At 40.5% G+C, this 19,575-nt stretch overlaps 2 protein-coding genes across 6 annotated transcripts in view; one reads left to right on the plus strand and one right to left on the minus strand.

Moving 5' to 3' along the window:
* LOC117597159 (uncharacterized) overlaps positions 1–9,934 on the plus strand; it is a 12,395-nt gene extending 2,461 nt beyond the window's left edge. The window contains exons 3-7 of one of the 5 annotated variants that reach the window (XR_008301629.1): positions 1–321; positions 536–632; positions 8,598–8,849; positions 8,921–9,009; positions 9,470–9,934. The exon at positions 1–321 is cut by the window's left edge and continues 83 nt beyond it. Coding sequence is in view for 4 of the 5 variants with exons in the window: in XM_053233446.1 (XP_053089421.1) it covers positions 5,278–6,531 (1,254 nt within the window). In the remaining variant the exon portion in view is untranslated. Of the gene's footprint in view, positions 322–535; positions 633–4,285; positions 8,430–8,597; positions 8,850–8,897; positions 9,010–9,469 lie in introns of those variants that run through there. The other 4 variants (XM_053233446.1, XM_053233445.1, XM_053233442.1 and 1 more) reach the window with 4 other exon arrangements.
* The window catches only part of LOC113542344 (hemicentin-1), a 97,355-nt gene that overhangs the window by 52,299 nt on the left and 25,481 nt on the right, over positions 1–19,575 (minus strand). The window lies entirely within an intron of this gene.

Below are 19,575 nucleotides of genomic sequence, written 5' to 3' on the forward strand. Positions count from 1 at the left end.
GGAATTTTTATTTATATATTTACTTATTTTCATTTGTTTATTTATTTTAGATTTTTGTTGTTGTTCTTTATCTAGAAATCTTAACCAGGTTCTTTTTCTGGTTCTCTTTTTTTTTCATTCTGCTCTCTCCTACAGAGAGCAGTTCATTTTTCTATACTTTTATTGTTGTTTAAAAAAAAAAAAAAAATTGTCGTATATTGCATTTTGCTAATTATATTTACACACAGTTGCTGTCATTGTTGTTAAACAGTTTTTTCTTCCTGAGACTACAGGTTTTACATTTTCAGGCTCAACAGCTTTAACATCGGTGGAACTTTCAAAGTAAGTGCCTATCAGAGTGAGAATGTCCTGTTAAATTCAATTTGAACAAATTTGTATTTTAGTTTGTATATCAGTTGGATTGGATTAAAAAGAAACCCATGGGTTTCTTTTGATAATTTGAGATTTGAGAGTAACGTCTCTGCTCTTAGTGTGATCTATTTGTCAAGAATTATTTTTTTTGTCTCATACAATTTTCTCTCTTTTTATTGTATAGAATGCCGCGGAAAGGAAAGAGATCTCAGGCTCAAAAACTGCGTTGGAGAAAGTTGGAACTGGAAGATGAACAGACCATTCTCCCCAGGGTTAACGAGGTACTCCTGATAACTTTCTCTTGAATTTCAGCATGCTTATTTCAGGGCATCTTAATGTTTGGGACTCAGCAATAATATGTAAATTGAAGTAGTCTATTTGGTAATTTAATTGCATATCTACTGCATACAATTACTGTTTAAAAGTCATTTTTGTTCAAAAGGCAAGACCCCTTAAAAGGTCTCTGATACATTATCTAGACCTCTCAATTTTATTACAGGCTTGATTCAATATTGATTTTATTCATAAATATTTCAGGTATATATCAGTTTTCCTTAAGGAAAACACATTCCCTCCCAACTAATGCTGTAAACTACAGGTCAAACTTAAGTGGGACACAAAATGACATATACGCCAGAATATTAAGAGACTCACAGTCTCAGTCAGCATTCACTTCTTTTTTTATATAAAATATTAAATGGGGACTAACACTGTATTCTACAAATGAAAGACATACAGATGTGGAACAACACAGATGCTGTTTTTTAAAATAATTATTTTTTTATATTAATACCAGGGCTTAATTATTACTTTTTCCCAAGAAGCACGTGTGTTAATGATGTTTGCAGTGTAATATTTGACTGGAAGGGTAAAAATGATGATTTGCATTCTGCCCGTTTCAACTCAGACACAGAGATGTAATAGCGCGGTAAGATCACGTTGATTTGAATGAATTATAGCATTTATTTGAATTAATTATGGATTGAGAGAGAGACAGAGATGACAGTTGTGTGATATAATGAATAATCAAATGTAAAATAAAACAGCATAGTCTTCACTGTAAGAATTAAACTTCATTTGTTTCTTATTAAAGCTACAAAATTCCTTCACTCAAGAGCAGTGAGTGATTTTGTCTTTGTCTTTTGTTGTTTGCTTAATATTAAGCACACAGTCGGCATCAGGAATATTAGCCCACTGTCACTTTAAGAGCAACACAGCTCCAATTTACTGTTACACATGTTTTTTTATTCTCAACTCTTTAAGTTAATTTATTACATAACTAATGGGAGTTTATGTGAATAATCACGAAGCGCCACATTTTGACACATCTTAGCATGTATTTGATCATTTAGGCACACCTTGAGCTAAATTGCAATCAAAATAGCAGTTATAACTGGGAAAAAATGAATGTGAAGTTCTTTGCTCTTGAAGTTATTTATATATCTTTATTATATTTGCATACATTTTATCTGCAAAGATGGTACATGGTAGTCAGTCTTCCATACAAAAGCAGACAGGTGGGTGAATAGACATCTGTTCAGACTGACAGGTTAAGGCTAAAATCTGTTATTGATGTATTCCCAAAAAACATCTCTTATCTTAAAACTGTTTAGCAAAATGCCTTTGTCCCTTTGTGCAATTTAACACTAATTCTATAACACTAATTTTTACCAGCAGCTTAATTCCATGAATGATTATCTACAGGTTGAACAGGCAAGCACCAGCGCTGCTGTAGCTCAGTTCTCTGATAGTTTATATGCAGAATGTGGTGACAGTGCACCTAGAGTTTTGTCTGTGCAGGCATCTCATTGTCAGAGTGATGTAAGGTATGATGTATTCTCAAGAAATCATCAGTGCACGTGTGTAGCTCTGACATTCTTGGCCAACCACAGTGAAGGAGTTATGTTCAAGATGCCTGACCTTGATAGAGTTTTAGAGGAGGGGGATGCTTTGTATGTTGATGTTAAAATGCAGCTTATTGCTGAAGGAAGATTTCGTCACGACCATCTGACTATGGAGGAAGTACCGCTGACTGTGTCAACGTTTAACCATACACACCATGTGCAGAAGTCTGATGTGATGATGGGATACCTAAGAGCCAGAGGGACCCCTGGCACGGAAAGGTGGTGGATTCCTCTCAATGAAAGACTGCTCATTGTTCCTCCAGAGTGTATTGCTGTGTTCAGAGACAGATCCGGAAGATACGGTTTCTTTGATTCGCACGCAAGAACTCCCAAAGGTTTGTCCCATCCTACTGACGATGGAACTGCTGTCATGTTAACTTTTACCCACCTGAGTGACACGATCGACAGAATCCTCAAGCTCTTCAGGGATCGTGGTGATGAGGCCAGCTATGAACTCATGCCTGTGTCTTTTGAAATCGAGCAACAACCTGGAAAACTGCCTTCAACGTCAGCTAGTGAACCAGCATCACAGGAGATTTCAGTTCTTCCTGAACCAGGAAAAGATGTTGGAGCCAAAAAGCTCATTGCCACAGGAGTTGAAAACCAGCATTAGATAGCTAAAAAAAATAAGCACAGGAGAAGGAAAGAAATGTGTAAAACTGCCGCCGTTACAAAAAACCAATGTGGAGAACCTAAAGACACAACTGCATCTCGTGTCTTGAGAAGATCTAAAAAAAGAGATTATGAGAAAAAGAGATGTCACCTGTTCGGAATACCAGACAAATAAAAAAGAAGCCATTAGGGAAAAGTACAATCAGGATCCGCACATCAGGAACAAAAAGAAAGACTACATGGATAGACGGTACAAAATAGATGAGGTTTCTCGGACAAAGAAGAAGGAATACATGGTGAGGAGGTACAAGACGGATACTGTCTTCCAGAATAACAAGAAAGAGTACATTGTGAGGAGGTACAGCACTGATGCCGTCTTCCAGAAAAAAATGAAACACTACACAGTGAGGAGGTACAGCACAGATGCTGTCTTCCAGAGGAAAATGAAAGACTACATGGTGAGGAGGTACGGCACAGATGCAGTCTTCCAGAGGAAAATGAAAGACTACATGGTGAGGAGGTACGGCACAGATGCCGTCTTCCAGAGGAAAATGAAAGACTACATGGTGAGGAGGTACGGCACAGATGCCGTCTTCCAGAGGAAAATGAAAGACTACATGGTGAGGAGGTACGGCACAGATGTCGTCTTCCAGAAGAGAATGAAAGAGTGCATGATGAGGCGGTACAGCACCGATACTCTCCTCCAGAAGAAAAAAATGAAAGAGTACATGGGGAGGAGGTACAGCACAGATACCGTCTTCCAGCAGAAGATGAAGGAGTACATGGTCAAGAGGTATGCAAATGACCCAAAGTTCAGAGCACATCACATACTGCGATGCACCCTGCGCGAGACGCAGAAATGTGTTGGTGATGCTGCCTAGCATGTTTTTCATCAGTTGCGATGTGCACTGAAGGTGAAGAGGAAATATAAAGCGTATATCTGTTACAGCCAGGAAACACCCCAGCCTTTGGTCAGCAAAGCGATGGAAAGTGCCATCCGTGCATTCAGATGCAAGATTCAGCAAGGCCCTACGTACGTCTGCACAGTCTGTCACAGAGTCCTGTTTCCTGATCAAGTCAGGGTCTGCAATAGGATGAAATACATCAAAGTCGTTCTTGTTGCAGCGTCTTGCTTAACCAGGAAGTATGTTCACGTATGCGACAGTGCAAGCTCAGATCCTTGTGTGGTTCCGGAAGAAAGAAGACGGGAATGGATCTGCCACACTTGCGACAGCCACCTGAAGAGAGGACGCATGCCTTCGATCGCGGTAGCCAACAAACTCGAGTTGTCTCCCATTCCAGTGGAACTGATGGAATTGAACGTGCTCGAGCGTCATCTAATTGCCAAGATTGTACCGTTTGCAAAAATAATTGCATTGCCCAAAGGACAGCAGCAAGCAGTGCATGGTGCTGTTGTGTGTGTGCCGTCTGAAGTGGAGAAGACGGTCAACTTTCTGCCAAGACTTAGTAGTGAGTCCCAGCTCCTACAGGTGAAGCTGAAGAGACACCTCAACTTTAAAGGATACCAGCACTTCCAGACTGTGGATTTGCCTAACGTGCTTGCAGCTTTATTGAAGCTGAAAGGAATGCATTCAGAGTACAAGGACATCACCATAAGAGAAACGGCGACATTTGAAAGTCACCTCGATGAGGAAGTGGGTGACATAGAAGAGGAACAACAACGCAGTGTTGCTGATGAGGATGAGCAGCACGTAAGCGTTGAGGAAAAGGATGAACTTCGACCAGGCCTCACGTTAGACACGTGCATGCAGCCACCTGACATCGCCCAGGAGATCTTGGCATACGGCGAGGGCATATTCAGCATCGCGCCTGCGCAGGGGAAGAAGCCATTTGGATTTTTCAAAATCCCAAAACTGGAAGCCATGGCCTTCCCTGTTCAGTTCCCCACTGGACAGAATACAATTGATGAGGCAAGGCAAATAGCATTATCTCCGAGTATGTATTTCAACACGAGATTGTTCTGTGTGGACACGCACTTCGCAAGGGACCAGAGCTACCTTTTCTTCGCGCAGTTTGTGACGGAAACGCATCTCGCCAGTAACAGCATGTCTATCCAGCTGCGGAAAGGGAAAGCTGTTACGAGAGACGGACGCAGAATCTCCAACAGGCTGCTGCAGGACAATCGGGAGGTTGAAAGGCTGGTACACAACAGAGATGCCACAAGGTTCATGCAACCCTTGAGAGGCTCTCCATCATACTGGGAGAAAACGCTGAGGGATCTACAGGCCATGATCCGACAGTTAGGAACCCCTACTTTCTTTTGCACGTTCAGTGCAGCCGAAATGCGCTGGCCTGAAGTGATAATGGCAATCAAGGCCCAGCAAGGCGAAGACGTCGACTTCTCAGAGCTCAACTGGACAACCAAATGTGACATCCTCCTGTCACAGTCATGCGCATGTTTGAGAAAAGAGTGGATGCGTCAATGACTCATCTGCTTCTGTCACCTGCCCAGCCCATCGGTAAAGTTGAGGACTTCTTTTACCGGGTCGAGTTTCAAGTCAGAGGAAGCCCGCATATTAATTTACTCGCTTGGGTAAAGGATGCCCCCGAGTTCGAAAATCATTCCGATAAGGATGTGTGCGACTTCATCGACCGATACGTGACATGCAAGCTGCCTGATGCTACAGCTGATCCTGAGCTCCATAAGATCGTCGCAGAGGTTCAGCTTCACAGCAAGAAGCACTCCAAGTCCTGTAAGAAAGGAAAAGTGTTGTGTAGATTTGGTTTCCCCAAACTACCAATGTCCTACACCACGATCACTCGTCCACGGCCCCAGCGTCCCGAAGAGGACGAAGACGACGTCCGCGACCCTGCAGCCAGAATCAAGGCAAGAGCAGATGCTGCCCGAAGAGCAATGCATGATGCCCGGATGAAACTGAAGCCGGTGTGGGATTTGTTGAACGATCCCCAAGCCTCTTTTGATGACTTGTCAGACCTGCTGACACAGTGCAATTTATCCATGGACGATTACCGAAACCACGCCAAGGCATTGTCTACCTTCAGTGTGGTTTTGCTGAAGCGTGATCCAAAGGAGGCTTGGGTCAACGGATACAATCCGGATTTGCTGAGGGCATGGAATGCCAACATGGACATTCAGTATGTCCTCGACTCGTACAGCTGCATCATGTATATGCTGTCGTACATTTCGAAGCCGGAGCACGTGATGAACGATTTCCTGAAGAACGTGATCAAGGGAGTGCGTGAAGCCGACGTCAACGAGGAGGATGAGATGAAGCAAATAATGCAGGCCTACTCCAAACACAGGCAAGTGAGCGGCCAGGAGTCTGTGGCACGGACATGCAGCTTACCGATGAAGAAGTGTTCGCGGAGCGTCGTGTTTATACCGACGGACGACGAAGCCCTGAAGATGAGTCTGCCCCTCAGCGTCCTGCAAACGAAAGACCCCGATTCAGAAGACGTCTGGATGTCGGGTATAATGGAAAAATACAGAACAAGGCCTCGAACGCAGGAGTTTGAGAAGATGTGTCTGGCAGACTTTGCATCAAATTACCGTATCGTGTACGGTCGGCAAACCGAAGGGAGGAACTTTCACCGACTGCTGAACGGTATGGGCTTCGTTCAAAAGAGAACCGTCGGTAAGGCTGCAATCATCAGGTATGCTAGGTTTTCAGAGGAGAAGTAACCGGAAAAGTTTTCGATTGCTAAAACTGTATGTGCCACATCGCCACAATGCGCAGCTAAAACCCAAAGGGTATCCGACGTATCAGGAGTTTTACAAAGGCGCATTTGTGGAACTACCCCAGCATCCCGGTCTCCTTTTCCCTGTGCGTGCAATAGTGCAAGCACACCAGAAGACGTTTGAAAGACACAGCAGGCAATTGGACGAAGCTTTCGAAAAGCTGCAGCAGGAAGGACCGCCGGAGAATGCTTGGACAGCTTTTGCACCTGAAGTCGAAGTGGATTGCTTGGAGTGCATCGCGGAAGGAGAAGACGCAAGTCCCGACGAAGACAACAAAGACGACAATGTCCCAGAATACCGGATTCACCATGAAGATGGAGACGGAGTCATTCCCAAGACGGAGGCACCGCAGATGAGTGCCGAGTTTGTTAGGAACTTGTACAGAAGTCTGAACGAGACACAGGCAGCCATATTTTACACTGTCCGACAGTGGTGCCAAAAGCGTGTCTGGGGTCAAGATCCGGAACAGTTTTTTTACTTTGTATCGGGCGGCGCTGGCTGTGGAAAATCGCATGTCATCAAGTGCATATACATGGAAGCCACCAAGATTCTGCGACAACTGCCTCGACTTCGGGAGGAAGGGGACCTCTCTGTGCCTACAGTGATATTGAGTGCATTTACTGGAACAGCAGCATTCAATATTGCTGGACAAGCACTCCACTCCATTTTGAAACTGCCTAGGAACCTAAAGCCACCCTACCAAGGACTTGGGAATGCCCTGGATGAAGTACGAGCAGGACTACGCAACGTGGAGATCATCTGATCATCGACGAAGTGTCCATGATTTCAAAGGATCTTTTTGCCTACGTCAACTGGAGGTTGCAACAGATCAGAGGCAACAAGAAACCTTTTGGAGGAATTTCTTGCCTTGCAGTAGGTGACTTTTACCAGCTGCCACCGCCTGGTAAAGCCAAACCGCTGTGCATCTATGAAGAGAATGTCCTTGACTTCTGGAAGGACAATTTTGAAATCATCACCCTCACGGAGATCATGCGCCAGAAAGAAGACCTTGCTTTCGCTGAGCTTTTGAACCGGCTCCGAGTGAGGCAGAAGACTGAAGATCTCAGGGAAGTGTACAGTGTACAGGCCACCACACTACAGCCTGGAGAGGTTTTTGGCAAATTTAAGGAGCCTGCTCATATACATGGACATGATGAAGAAGAAGAATCCTGTTATCGTCTGCGGAGACTTTAAAGAAGACCTCCTTTCATCGGGAAGAAAGGCCATACTGGAGTTGTTCCAGTCCAACGGGTACACGCAGCTGATCACGACGGCGACGACCGAGAAGCACACGTTACTGGACCACGTTTACGTCTCCCATCCTGAGGTCTGCCTCCAATCAGGTGTCTTACAGGCATATTATAGTTATCACAATCCCGTGTACTGCATCTTGCAGACATGAGTTTTTGTGGTTGGCAGGTATTGTTGTGTGGTGCACTGTTATAGCCTACTATACGGAACCGGGGGCACTGAGCACGCATTAATGGTGCCAGTGGGGCTAGGACAGCCTTAGTCACCGGGTTGGCGCGTATGGTCGTGTTGCGGTGGCATTCCATACGGAACCGGGGGCACTGAGCATTCATTAACGGTGCCAGTGGGGCTAGGACAGCCTTAGTCACCGGGTTGGCACGTATGGCCGTGTTGCGGTGGTATACATGGTTGTGTTGAGGTTTTGTGCCACTGAGCTACCAGGGAAGTAGAGCAGCAGCTACAGCAGCAAGAAGAACGAAGATGAGAGTAGATTGGCAGCTTTAGGGAGGACACCAGACAGTAAAGGCAGCGGCACCAGTGACAGGCAGAACAGAGTGAGGAGTAGTGTAGCAGCTCCAGGGAGGCAGTGAGTGAGTACGAAAGTAACATAAAGAATGTAAGGTAAAGAGAGAGGTAGTAAGATACTGTTATAATACAAGTTTTACCTTGAATTTGTTTGACAATTTGTATTAAATGCATTATATGCAGTTCACTGTGATTCTGTCATTATTAATATCTGCCCTTCTGTAATGTTGCAGGAAGAGTTTGGAGACAAGAGCAGTCCTGTCTGGATGCAACTCTGCAAAATATCATCCAAAGCTAAGTGTTTAAACATTTCGCTTCAATCACTGTACCACTGTACATCATAACCACATTTGTAGAAAAATGTTAATCCTAACCTAATTTTGGTTTTGATGTTTTTCAGCCGTTGTGCAGTTGAAGACAGAATGCCTGAGAAGACCGAGTGTGCTACAACACTGATGATGACAATCTGAATACCAGCATCTGTGGTAAGCATGAGATTAGAATCGGTTTTGAAGTCTGTAACGTCATTGTAGTTTATTAGTATTTGCGTATGCAGGATGGGACCGAATGTGTATGGCACTGAAGACCAAAGCAAGGACAATGCTGAGGACAGAAGCAGAGAAAAAAGCATACTAAAGCACTAAGGTAAAGTTTATTAGTACTCGTGTAAGATCTATCCCCAGTTTCACAGACGAGGCTTAAGCCTAGAGCTAGACTAAAATGCAAGTCTGAGCTGTTTCAATTGAAAGAAACTTGCACTGGCTAATTTTAAAATGTATCAGTGCCTGTATTTTGTCTCAGGATGCACACCAGTAATGTTTCTTTCTAAGCATGTTTATAAGAAAATTGCTTAAATGTCCTAACTGAGCTATGATCTAATCCTGGCTTAGACTAAGCCCCGTCTGTGAAACCCTAGTGTTTAAGTCAATTTTATTATGCACTGTTTTCATGTGAAAGCTTTAAAAGTGTAAATGGTTCTCAGAAAAAAGAATCTCTTGCAAGACATAAATCAGACCTGTCTTTCAGACTTTGTTCTCTGTAAGTCTTGTGGAGTCAAAACAATTCAAATAAATTCACTAACAGGATCACATGTGTTTTACCACAGGATATCCAGCCTGTACGATGAGTCAGATCCAGTGGCTAGATGGCAGGAGATGGTTCCTTCATCTAATAATTGGATGACCGATTAATCTTAATATGTTTGTAAATTGTTTGACCACATTGGATAATTGATTTAATTTCTATCTATATTAATATTTCACATATTAAATAAGTAAAATGAATGTGTTTTTGTAATGTGTGCACCATGCCAGAGGAGGATGGGTCCCCCCTGCTGAGTCTGGTTCCTCTCAAGGTTTTTTTATCTCCTAACTTTATGGAGTTTTTTTTCCTTGCCACTGTCGCCACTGGCTTGCTCACTGGGGGTGTTGTGCCAATTCCTGTCTGAAAATCGTTAACTAAATTAAATTAAATTAATTGGGCTACACAATTAATTCAGAATCAAAATTAAACCCTGTTATGGCTTAGTGTGATTAACAAAAACGGCAACAGCTGCAATTCATTAACACACTATTGCACTATATATATATATATATATATATATATATATATATATATATATATATATAATAAATAATCAATAATAATTAATTAAAAATAATAGTTAAATAATTGAGGGTTTGAAATGATAAAAGCGTTTTAAAATGTGAAACAGTATTTTGTAAAGTAAAATGGTCATATTCATTTTTTTATTTTATTTTACAGTACAATTGTCTTATTGCAACAGTAATATTTCTGTTTTCATTTTTATAATTTTAATAGTGGCAATATAATAAAGATTTAATTTTTTTAATCACGCTACTAAAATAATATTTACTGGTAGCCAATAAAACACTATAGGATCTAGCTGCGTGGCTGGGATCGGGATTTGGCACAACAGGTGCTTTTCTTAATCTTTTTAATAAACATTTTAGGTGAATTGGCAAATCCAGCATGCTAGTCTTTATTAAATGGTGCAATAAGGGTAAAAACTTACTTTTAAATAAGGTTTATATACTACTCCAAATGAAGACCACATTGTGTGTAAATATCTGTAGTTGTCATTATAATTCTGCATATTATTCATGTGCAATAAGGGACTTTTTTGTGCAATACAAATTTGTTATTACTGCCTATTATTAATACTAAGATTACTGTGTAATACATACTATATAACTATGTAATAACTGTTACCACACTGGACTTATCACACTCAACATTTGTCTTTCCATTGCACTTCAATTAACTTCACACCTGATCTAAACTGTCATCTTCACTGGTACAGTTCTACATCATTATTTGTATGTTTACTTATTTATTTTTAATTTATTGATTCACTTTTTTCATTTTTGTGTTTGTATATGTATGCTGTATAGGTATATTTTTATTTTATTTTATTTCTTTCTTTCAATTGTAACATGGCAATGCAATGAATACATTTCTTTGAATCTTGAATTAGCTATGTGTACTTGTCTAATTCAAGACCACAATATCTAATAAGCAAACTTCATTAATCATTTGTCTGAGTTTTTACTTCCTCAATTGCTATTATAACTTTTATTATTATTTTATCATTTGCTGCTCAATGTCACTCATATGCTGAATTTGGAACTGCATGCTATATTTCTCTTACTATTTTTAGCCTGTCTTTGTATGGCAGTAGTATGCAAGTTTGTGGTTCAAAATGTCAAATGTCAAAATGTGAGTGGTGCTTGCTGTCCCTGAGTAAAACGAGCCCGGCCCCATGTTTCTACGACATCGCTATGCAGAGTTACGTCATGCTAACAACATGCCAATTGTGTTAGCATTACGCTAGCAACATTTTAACACAATTAACGATTAATGACGCTAACATGTTTGTAACAAGATGCTAACATGATTTATATGATGTTAACAATGAGTAAAGACGATTAGCGGGATGTTAGCATAATTAGAATGTTAGCATGATGCTAACATGTTTGTAACAAGATGCTAACATGATTTATATGATGTTAACAATGAGGAAGGACGATTAGCGGGATGTTAGCATAATTAGCATGATTAGCATGTTGCTAGCACGAAGCTAACATGTCTTTAGCACATCCAGAGTGGCGGGCTGAGTAAAACGAGCCCTCACCCATGTCTCTATGACACTGTGATGCAGAGTTATGTGCAATTCAACATCCCTATGTTATCTCTTTGGGGCAAATCAGGGGTGCACTAGTGCCCCAGGGGTATGACATGTACCCCACTGCGGGGCAGGTTCCTACACGGGCTGCCAGTGTGTTCGAATGTGGTGACTCTCGTGTGTATGTCACTGTGATGCAGAGTCATGTTCACTGCAAGATCCCTATGTTATCTCTATGGGGCAACTGTGCGGCCCTGTTGCCCCAGGGGTATGACATATACCCCACTGCGGGGCAGGTTCTCACACGGGCTGCCAGCCTTTACGAATGTGGCGAGTCTCATGTGTCTATGACTTTGTGATGCAGAGTTTTGTTCACTGCAAAGTCCCCATGTTATCCCTATGGGCCAAAGTCCCCATGTTATCTCTATGGGGCAAATTTAGGGCACTCTATTGCCCCAGGGGTATGTCGTAAACCCCGCTGCGGGGCATCTTGTCGCACAGGCTGCCAGCCTCTTCGAACATGACGAGTCTGACGTCTCTGCGACGTTCCGTGTCCGAGCCACGGCTCGTCGAAATCTGACCCAATGTTATCCTATGGGACTTTTATGACTGGTTGTTGTGCGATTGTGCGACCACCGTACAACCGATCGCTTATAAAAGTCATAGCACACCTCTCCTCAACAACCCGCACGATTTGACACCTCTCCCGTGGGTCTACGTAAACGGTGCGGGACGAGTTACGCGCGGAAAAATATATTATAATAAAATATAATAAGTATGCAAGATTATAATAGTGATCTCGCTTCACAAGCTCCACTAATAATGATAATAATAATAATAATACATACATATTAAAAATGTAAATTAGATTCGGCAAATGCATTTAAATACATACCCCTTTATTGCCAAATTAAGTTTTGACATTTTAAAAATAAATTGCGATTGTAAACACAGAACATGTGGATCGAAGAGCCGCACAAGAGCAGTGAAAGAGCCGGAAGCAGCTCGCGAGCCGCGGGTTCGCCACCCCTGCACTAGTTTCTCAACATCATGTACGGTTAGCATATTTTTTATTTTGACTAGGTTTCTTGATGATAATAAGCAGCATTATAGATGCCACTTACATGGGAATCAATCTAGGGTTACATAAAGTTTTAGAGACAGATGTCACCTGCTCTGAGAAGAGGAAGAGGAAGTAATACTGTCAATCAGTGATTAAGCATGGACTAAAGTACACTGTTTAGGCCACATGATAGAAAAGAGTATGCAATGGAATTCCACAGTTCTGATTGACAGCTGTGGAGAAGAGAAAAACATTATAATATGGATTTCTTAAATATTTCTGTATGAATGATAAAAGCAGATTGTGTATGAATTAACTTTAATCCCTGTAACTTTCCTGTATCTGCATGATTTTATGCATCGCACTGCTGCACACGATTGGCTTATTAGATAATTGCATTAATGGGTAGGTGTACAGGTGTTCCTAATAAAGTGCTCAGTAAGTGTATGATGTCATATGGATTACGTCACGTTATTTCTATCAGGCACTTTCACTGCAGGGGCTTATAGTAACATAGATTCTGACTTTCACTCATCAGACCAGAAAATAAATGCCAAGGTCCAATTACCAGACTAACCCTACCCCATGCTATATCCATATAAACACACACACACACACACACACACACACACAGAGAGAGAGAGAGAGAGAGAGAGAGAGAGAGAGAGGTAATAACAGTCTCACCTGTACATGTCAGCAGAAGCAGAATGTAGCACACAGCATGGAAATCCATCAGGAAAGATCTGGAGCTCCAACTCTGCTTCTCAGTAAGCGTCTCTACAGAGAGATCTGTGCTGATTAATCACCCGATGTGACCCGAAATGAACCGAATAGTGCTGATTAGTTATAACACAAACACCCAGAGCAGTGAGCAGAGGAAGCAGACGAGACAGCAGGTGAACAGACTTCGGAGGGGAGGAAAAAACCCTATCAGAGTCACATTCAGGTTCCGCCTTTATAACTTTATAGTCATGTGACGAGCTTTATCAGCTCTGTCCTATAAGCAGAATTTGTTTATGCTCTTCAGATGTCATAGCAATCCAAACCTTAGTTAGGTTTTTAAGATGTTCACCTCGGTTAATATTTGAAATCTCCTTTCTGAATGTGGTATTTATATCACCCTTTGCCTTTATAACTGAATTCAAGCTCTTTTGAATCTGCACTGCTGTGTGATGAAAGCACCTCACCACCAAGTAGTGATCTGTTGACAACTCAACTGAAAACATATAGGCACAAGTCTGAGGATACAAACACACAATCATTTATCAACCTTTGACCTTTGAGAGAAGTGACATACACACCTGTCAACACACTGTTATGGGACGGTTCAGTGTGGACCCAGTTGCAACCCCTAATGAAAACTCCTGCTTACTTATAAGGAAATGGGCAAGCGGGGTTTATGTATTAGTGAAATAAAGGGTTTGGGTGTGATTGGTGCACTTTGAACAAACAGCCACAAGCAGGACTCAAACCAGGAATCTTTTAAGTTTTCACTTGATATGTGTGTGTGTGTGTGTGTGTGTGTGTGTACTTAGTGCAGCTTTTGATACCTTTGATCATGCTATTCTCCTCGATAGACTAGAAAATGTAGTAGGCATTAAGGGAACAGCCCTTTCCTGGCTCAGGTCTTATTTGACTGATCGTTATCAGTTGGTAAACGTAAATGGTGACTTCTCTTCTCATACTAAGGTAAAGTTTGGTGTCCCGCAAGGCTCTGTTTTAGGCCCACTGCTCTTTTCTCTATATATGCTACCTCTGGGCAAAATTATCCGTAAGCATGGTATTAGCTTCCACTGTTACGCTGATGACACACAGTTGTATGTTTCAGCAAAGCCAGATGACAGACACCAGCTTAATAAAGTTGAGGAATGTGTAAAAGACATTAGAAACTGGATGCTTATTAACTTTCTCTTACTTAATTCTGACAAGACAGAAGTACTTGTACTAGGACCACATGCAGTTAGAAGTAAGCTTTCTGATTACATAATAACTCTGGATGACCTTTCTGTTTCATCATGTGCAGGAGTAAAAGACCTTGGTGTGATTATCGACTCTAGTCTTTCTTTTGAAGCTCATGTAGATAATATAACTAGGATTGCTTTCTTTCATCTCAGAAATATTGCGAAAATAAGAAATATATTGTCACTACACAATGCAGAAAAATTAGTTCATGCTTTTGTAACCTCTAGGTTGGATTATTGTAATGCCTTACTGTCTGGATGTTCCAGTAGATGCATAAACAAGCTCCAGTTAGTCCAGAATGCAGCAGCGAGAGTCCTTACTAGAACCAGAAAATATGACCACATCACCCCTATCTTATCCACACTGCATTGGCTCCCAATCAAATTTCGTATTGAGTATAAAATACTACTATTGACCTATAAAGCACTAAATGGTCTCGCGCCACAGTACCTGAGTGAACTTTTGGTCTTTTATGATCCGCCACGCCTACTCAGATCAAAAGGTGCAGGCTATTTGTTGGTACCTTGAATAGTGTGGTCTACAGCTGGGGCTAGAGCTTTCTCTTACAAAGCTCCACAGTTATGGAACAGCCTTCCACTTAGTGTTCGGGGCTGAGACTCATTGTTTCACAGTCTCAGTGTTTAAGTCTAAGCTGGAAACATATTTGTTTAGTCAAGCCTTTTGTGAATAGTTTTCTTAGGTACAGGGGCAGGTCTGGAGGGTTTCACAGGCATAGAGTGTTGTGGTGAACTGGGATGTTTGGATGCTGTCAACCCCCCACTCTCACACGTTCACTCAGGTTTGTTGACGGCGGAGTGGCTGGCTGCTTTATGTCCCAGGGTGCCCTCATGTCTGTGTTAGCTTCTGGCTCTCCCTTTTAGTTATGCTGTCATAGCTAGTCTTGCCGGAGTCCCTGCTTGCACTCTGCATGCAAAGTACATCGTGCTTAACCATTAGAGGACAAAGCTCACCTAACAATCTCTTCCTTTCTCTCCATCTCTCTCTCTCCCTCACTCTCTGTCGAGCTACACATGCTACTTCTGAGATGCCAGAGATGCCAGTGATCCTGACCCCTTCTGCTCCTCCTCGCTGCCTGACCCATCCTGATGCCCTACTTCTGGTTGGAGTTCTCATTGGTTGAGTTCGCTCGCTGCTGCTGGGGGTGGCCCCATATGGACTGCCTGAAGAACTGTTTGGATTGCTGGGGATAGTGCCACCTGGGGGCTGTGGAGATGGCATGGGGATCTCATATGGGGAGCTGTACTGTAATGGCTTGGGACTGCAATTGCTGTAGTGGCTTTGGGGCTGCAGTTGCCACGAGCAGCTTCGTACTCAGGACTCCATCAGTGGACAGTGGATAGATTTTAACCAACTGGACTTCTTGCAAAAACTTTGATGAATTTATTGGTTGCACAATTGCACTATTTGTCCTTATAGTACACAGTAATAGAAGGGATTTATTTATAATCACACTATCCGTTGCACCCAGATGAGGATGGGTTCCCTTTTGAGCCTGGTTCCTCTCAAGGTTTCTTCCTCATATCATCTCGGGGAGTTTTTCCTTGCCACCGTCGCCAATGGCTTGCTCATTAGGGATAAATTTACAGTGATAAATTTAAATATTTACAATATATTTTTGTGAATCCATTTATTTCTGTAAAGCTGCTTTGTGACAATGTCCATTGTTAAAAGCGCTATACAAATAAAATTGAATTGAATTGAATATATATATATATTCTATATGTATATGTATATATATATATATATATATATATATATATATATATATATATATATATGTATATATATATATATATGGGTCATAAGCTGGCCTTAAGTAAGTCGCAGGTGCAGGCAATCCAGTTTAATCAACCTGGAGGATTCTGGGTAGTTGAACAGCCGCCTCTCACTGTGCGCCGCTGCCGCCCTCTGCTGGCTGCCAGTAGTGTAGCACGACCTCTTACACACACACACACACACACAAGCACAGTGCACAATATCATGAATGTGTCAGTTCACACTCGGTGTGTTGGAAAAAAAAACAAAAAACAAAACACATCTCACCTGAGTAATTATCCAACTAGTTCTTTGTATTGTGTCAGTTATATAGAGCAACTAATTTCCTCAGGGAAACAAAAAACAATGGAGCAAGCAAGAGCACAGAGAGAAAGAGGCAGAGCAACACACAGAGGATAAGAAAGACACATATATTCCTAATGAGATAAGAGCTATATTTCTCAGTGTTATCAATCATGGGTGCATGAGGGAAGCTGGAGTTTTTCTCCTTCTTTGTCCACAAGATTTCCTACACTGAAGTAATTATATTCTGAGCTTTCCGTTTTTTTTTTTTGTATTTTTGTTCTTCATTATGGCTGATGTACCTCACATGCATGTAATGTGGAAAATGTACAGTACATACAGTGCATTTAAGTAAATGTACTGAAGAAAAGTGTGGAAAATACTTTGTTACTGTACAGATTGGAGATTTTTGACAAATACCATTCAGTTGTACCATCACATTGTAAATGGTTGTGGTACTAAACTTTAAAGTTTTGAAAACTTCAGGACTGTTTTGGGAATTATGCTGAAACACTGTAAAATGACAGTTTTGTTTACTCACTAAACACCTGAAGTATTAAGAATGCAAACAAATTCACTATACAATGGGATTAATAATAATAATAATAATAATAATAATAATAATAAAGCATGTAATATGCAGGAGTTTTCAGAGAAAGAGAACGTTGCAGACTGAGTCTGTCTGAGGCTGAAGGAGGAGAACATTGTGTACTGAATTTTATATTACTGATGTAAGTTGTACTGCAGTTACACACTGTATTCTTCATATATATCCAAAGAATAAACTGGTATAAAAAGGTTGAACCTGAAGAAAAGGCAGAATAATGAAGAAGTGTTTACCTGTACACGTCAGAAGAAGCAGAGCAGCACACAGCGTGTAAATCCATCAGGAGAGATCCGGAGCTCCACCACTGCTTCTCAATAAGCCTGTCTACAGACAGATCTGTGCTGATTAATATAGTGTCGAGTAAACTCGAGATAGAAAGCAAACGTCTGGAGAAGTGAACTGAGTAAGCAGATGAAACAGCAGGTCTGTAAACAGTGTCATAAAAACACAAAGCTTTCAGGCAAAAACAAAAAAAGATCAGATTAATCCTGCACCGGTTCAGCCCAGATCATCTCATTCAGGTTCTGCCTTTATAAACTTATAGTCATGTGATGGGCTTGTACGCCACTGACTAATAAACAAGATATAAAAAGTGGTTTATGCTAATTCTAGATAACATCACACCATAAGAATAAATAAAATAATAAAAAAATAATTGGTGGAAAAATGTATGTAAAAATGGAAAAGCGATAGCCATATCTATATCTAGTAGTTTCTTGTCATGCTGCCTAAACATTTGGACAAGGGAGCTAATGTACACATGACTACATTAAGTAATTAATTTTAAAGTTTAGTTGTATAATAACCCATTTTAAAATTATATAAATGTTTTAATGAATGTATGATGTATAACAACATCATCATCATCATCATCTCCACAAACTTTCACACTATAGTGTGAAACTTCCTCTTTTTGAAAGCAGAGTTTATTGAGCATCATTTGCTGACTTTCAGGTGATTTAATATTTAGAAAAATATTTAGAAATATATTAAAATATTTTAATAATAAATTATAATATAAATATAAAACCTCATTATTATTTAGAAAAAATATTAAGAAAGTAAATGATTGATTATTGCATTGCTGAGAATTACTTGCACATAGTTGCCATTTATGAGTGTTTTATGACAGAAACCCTTCCAGTCTTTCCTTAATTAGCTATTTCTACAAGAGAAACTGTAATGATTGTAATGAAATTGTAATGAAGTGCAACAAAAATGAACCATACTGTTATCTTAGCCTTTCTGTTTTATAGCTTTTATAGATATAAACTGATACAAGTTGTACTGAAAAATGCACAGAATTTATTTAAAACAAGAAAATTGCACACATGACTTACAAAAATAGATCATAATTGTTTGTACTTAGTAAATCTTATAATGAATAAATAACTATAGTTAACTATTGTTACTTGAATCCAAGTGCTTTAAGTTTCTGCTCTAAATGAAAAAATAAAAACAGTAAAATGGAGGGCATCTAAAAGCAGTGGAACTAATTATGAATATATTTACTATCTGTATCTATCAGAAAGCAGGAGAAAGCAGATCCGTGGCCTTCATAAAATATTTAACGTATATTTCTCATCACAGGCTGTGTGAAGTTAAACACCACTATATAGAGTATAGAACAGACAAGACGAAGAGTAAACTTAAGGTGAAAAGTAAAATCAATCATCTTAAATACAATTAATTACTACATAAATGTTTTTATACATCTGTATCTGATATGAAGTACAGGGAAAATGATCCAAGCATTAAATTCTGATGCATCAGATATAAAGCCTTTGAACCTCCTATTCATGCACAATCTGCTTATCATTCATACAGAAATATTTAAGAAATCCATATTATAATGTTTTTCTCTTCTCCACAGCTGTCAGTCAGAACTGTGGAATTCCATTGCATATTCTTTTCTGTCATGTGGCCTAAACAGTTAATAAATAAATACTTTAGTTCGATGCTTTGTCAATGATTCACAGTATTACTTCCTCTTCCTCTTCTCAGAGCAGGTGACATCTGTTTCTAAAACTTTAATTCCTGTAACAGATGAAACGCAGTGTGTTGATCACACAATCATGTCTTTCTTCCTGAACTGGGTTTACATAAACATACCCACATCATCACTGATAAGGAAGCAGAGAAGAACAAAGAGCACTGAACAGTGAACATACAGATGGGTGTTGACCTGCACAGCTTTATGGATATAAAATACATCAATAATTAAACATTATTAAGAGCAATCAGGGGCATTAAAAAATTTCAAATGTCTGGAATGTTTGAAAACTTGCCAAGAAGAGGACACATGAGCATACTGCTTCCTGAGGATGGTGAAGGAGGCAAAGAAGATCCCAAAAA

The sequence above is a fragment of the Pangasianodon hypophthalmus genome, chromosome 1, assembly GCF_027358585.1.
Source record: "Pangasianodon hypophthalmus isolate fPanHyp1 chromosome 1, fPanHyp1.pri, whole genome shotgun sequence".
Classification (NCBI taxonomy): domain Eukaryota; kingdom Metazoa; phylum Chordata; class Actinopteri; order Siluriformes; family Pangasiidae; genus Pangasianodon; species Pangasianodon hypophthalmus.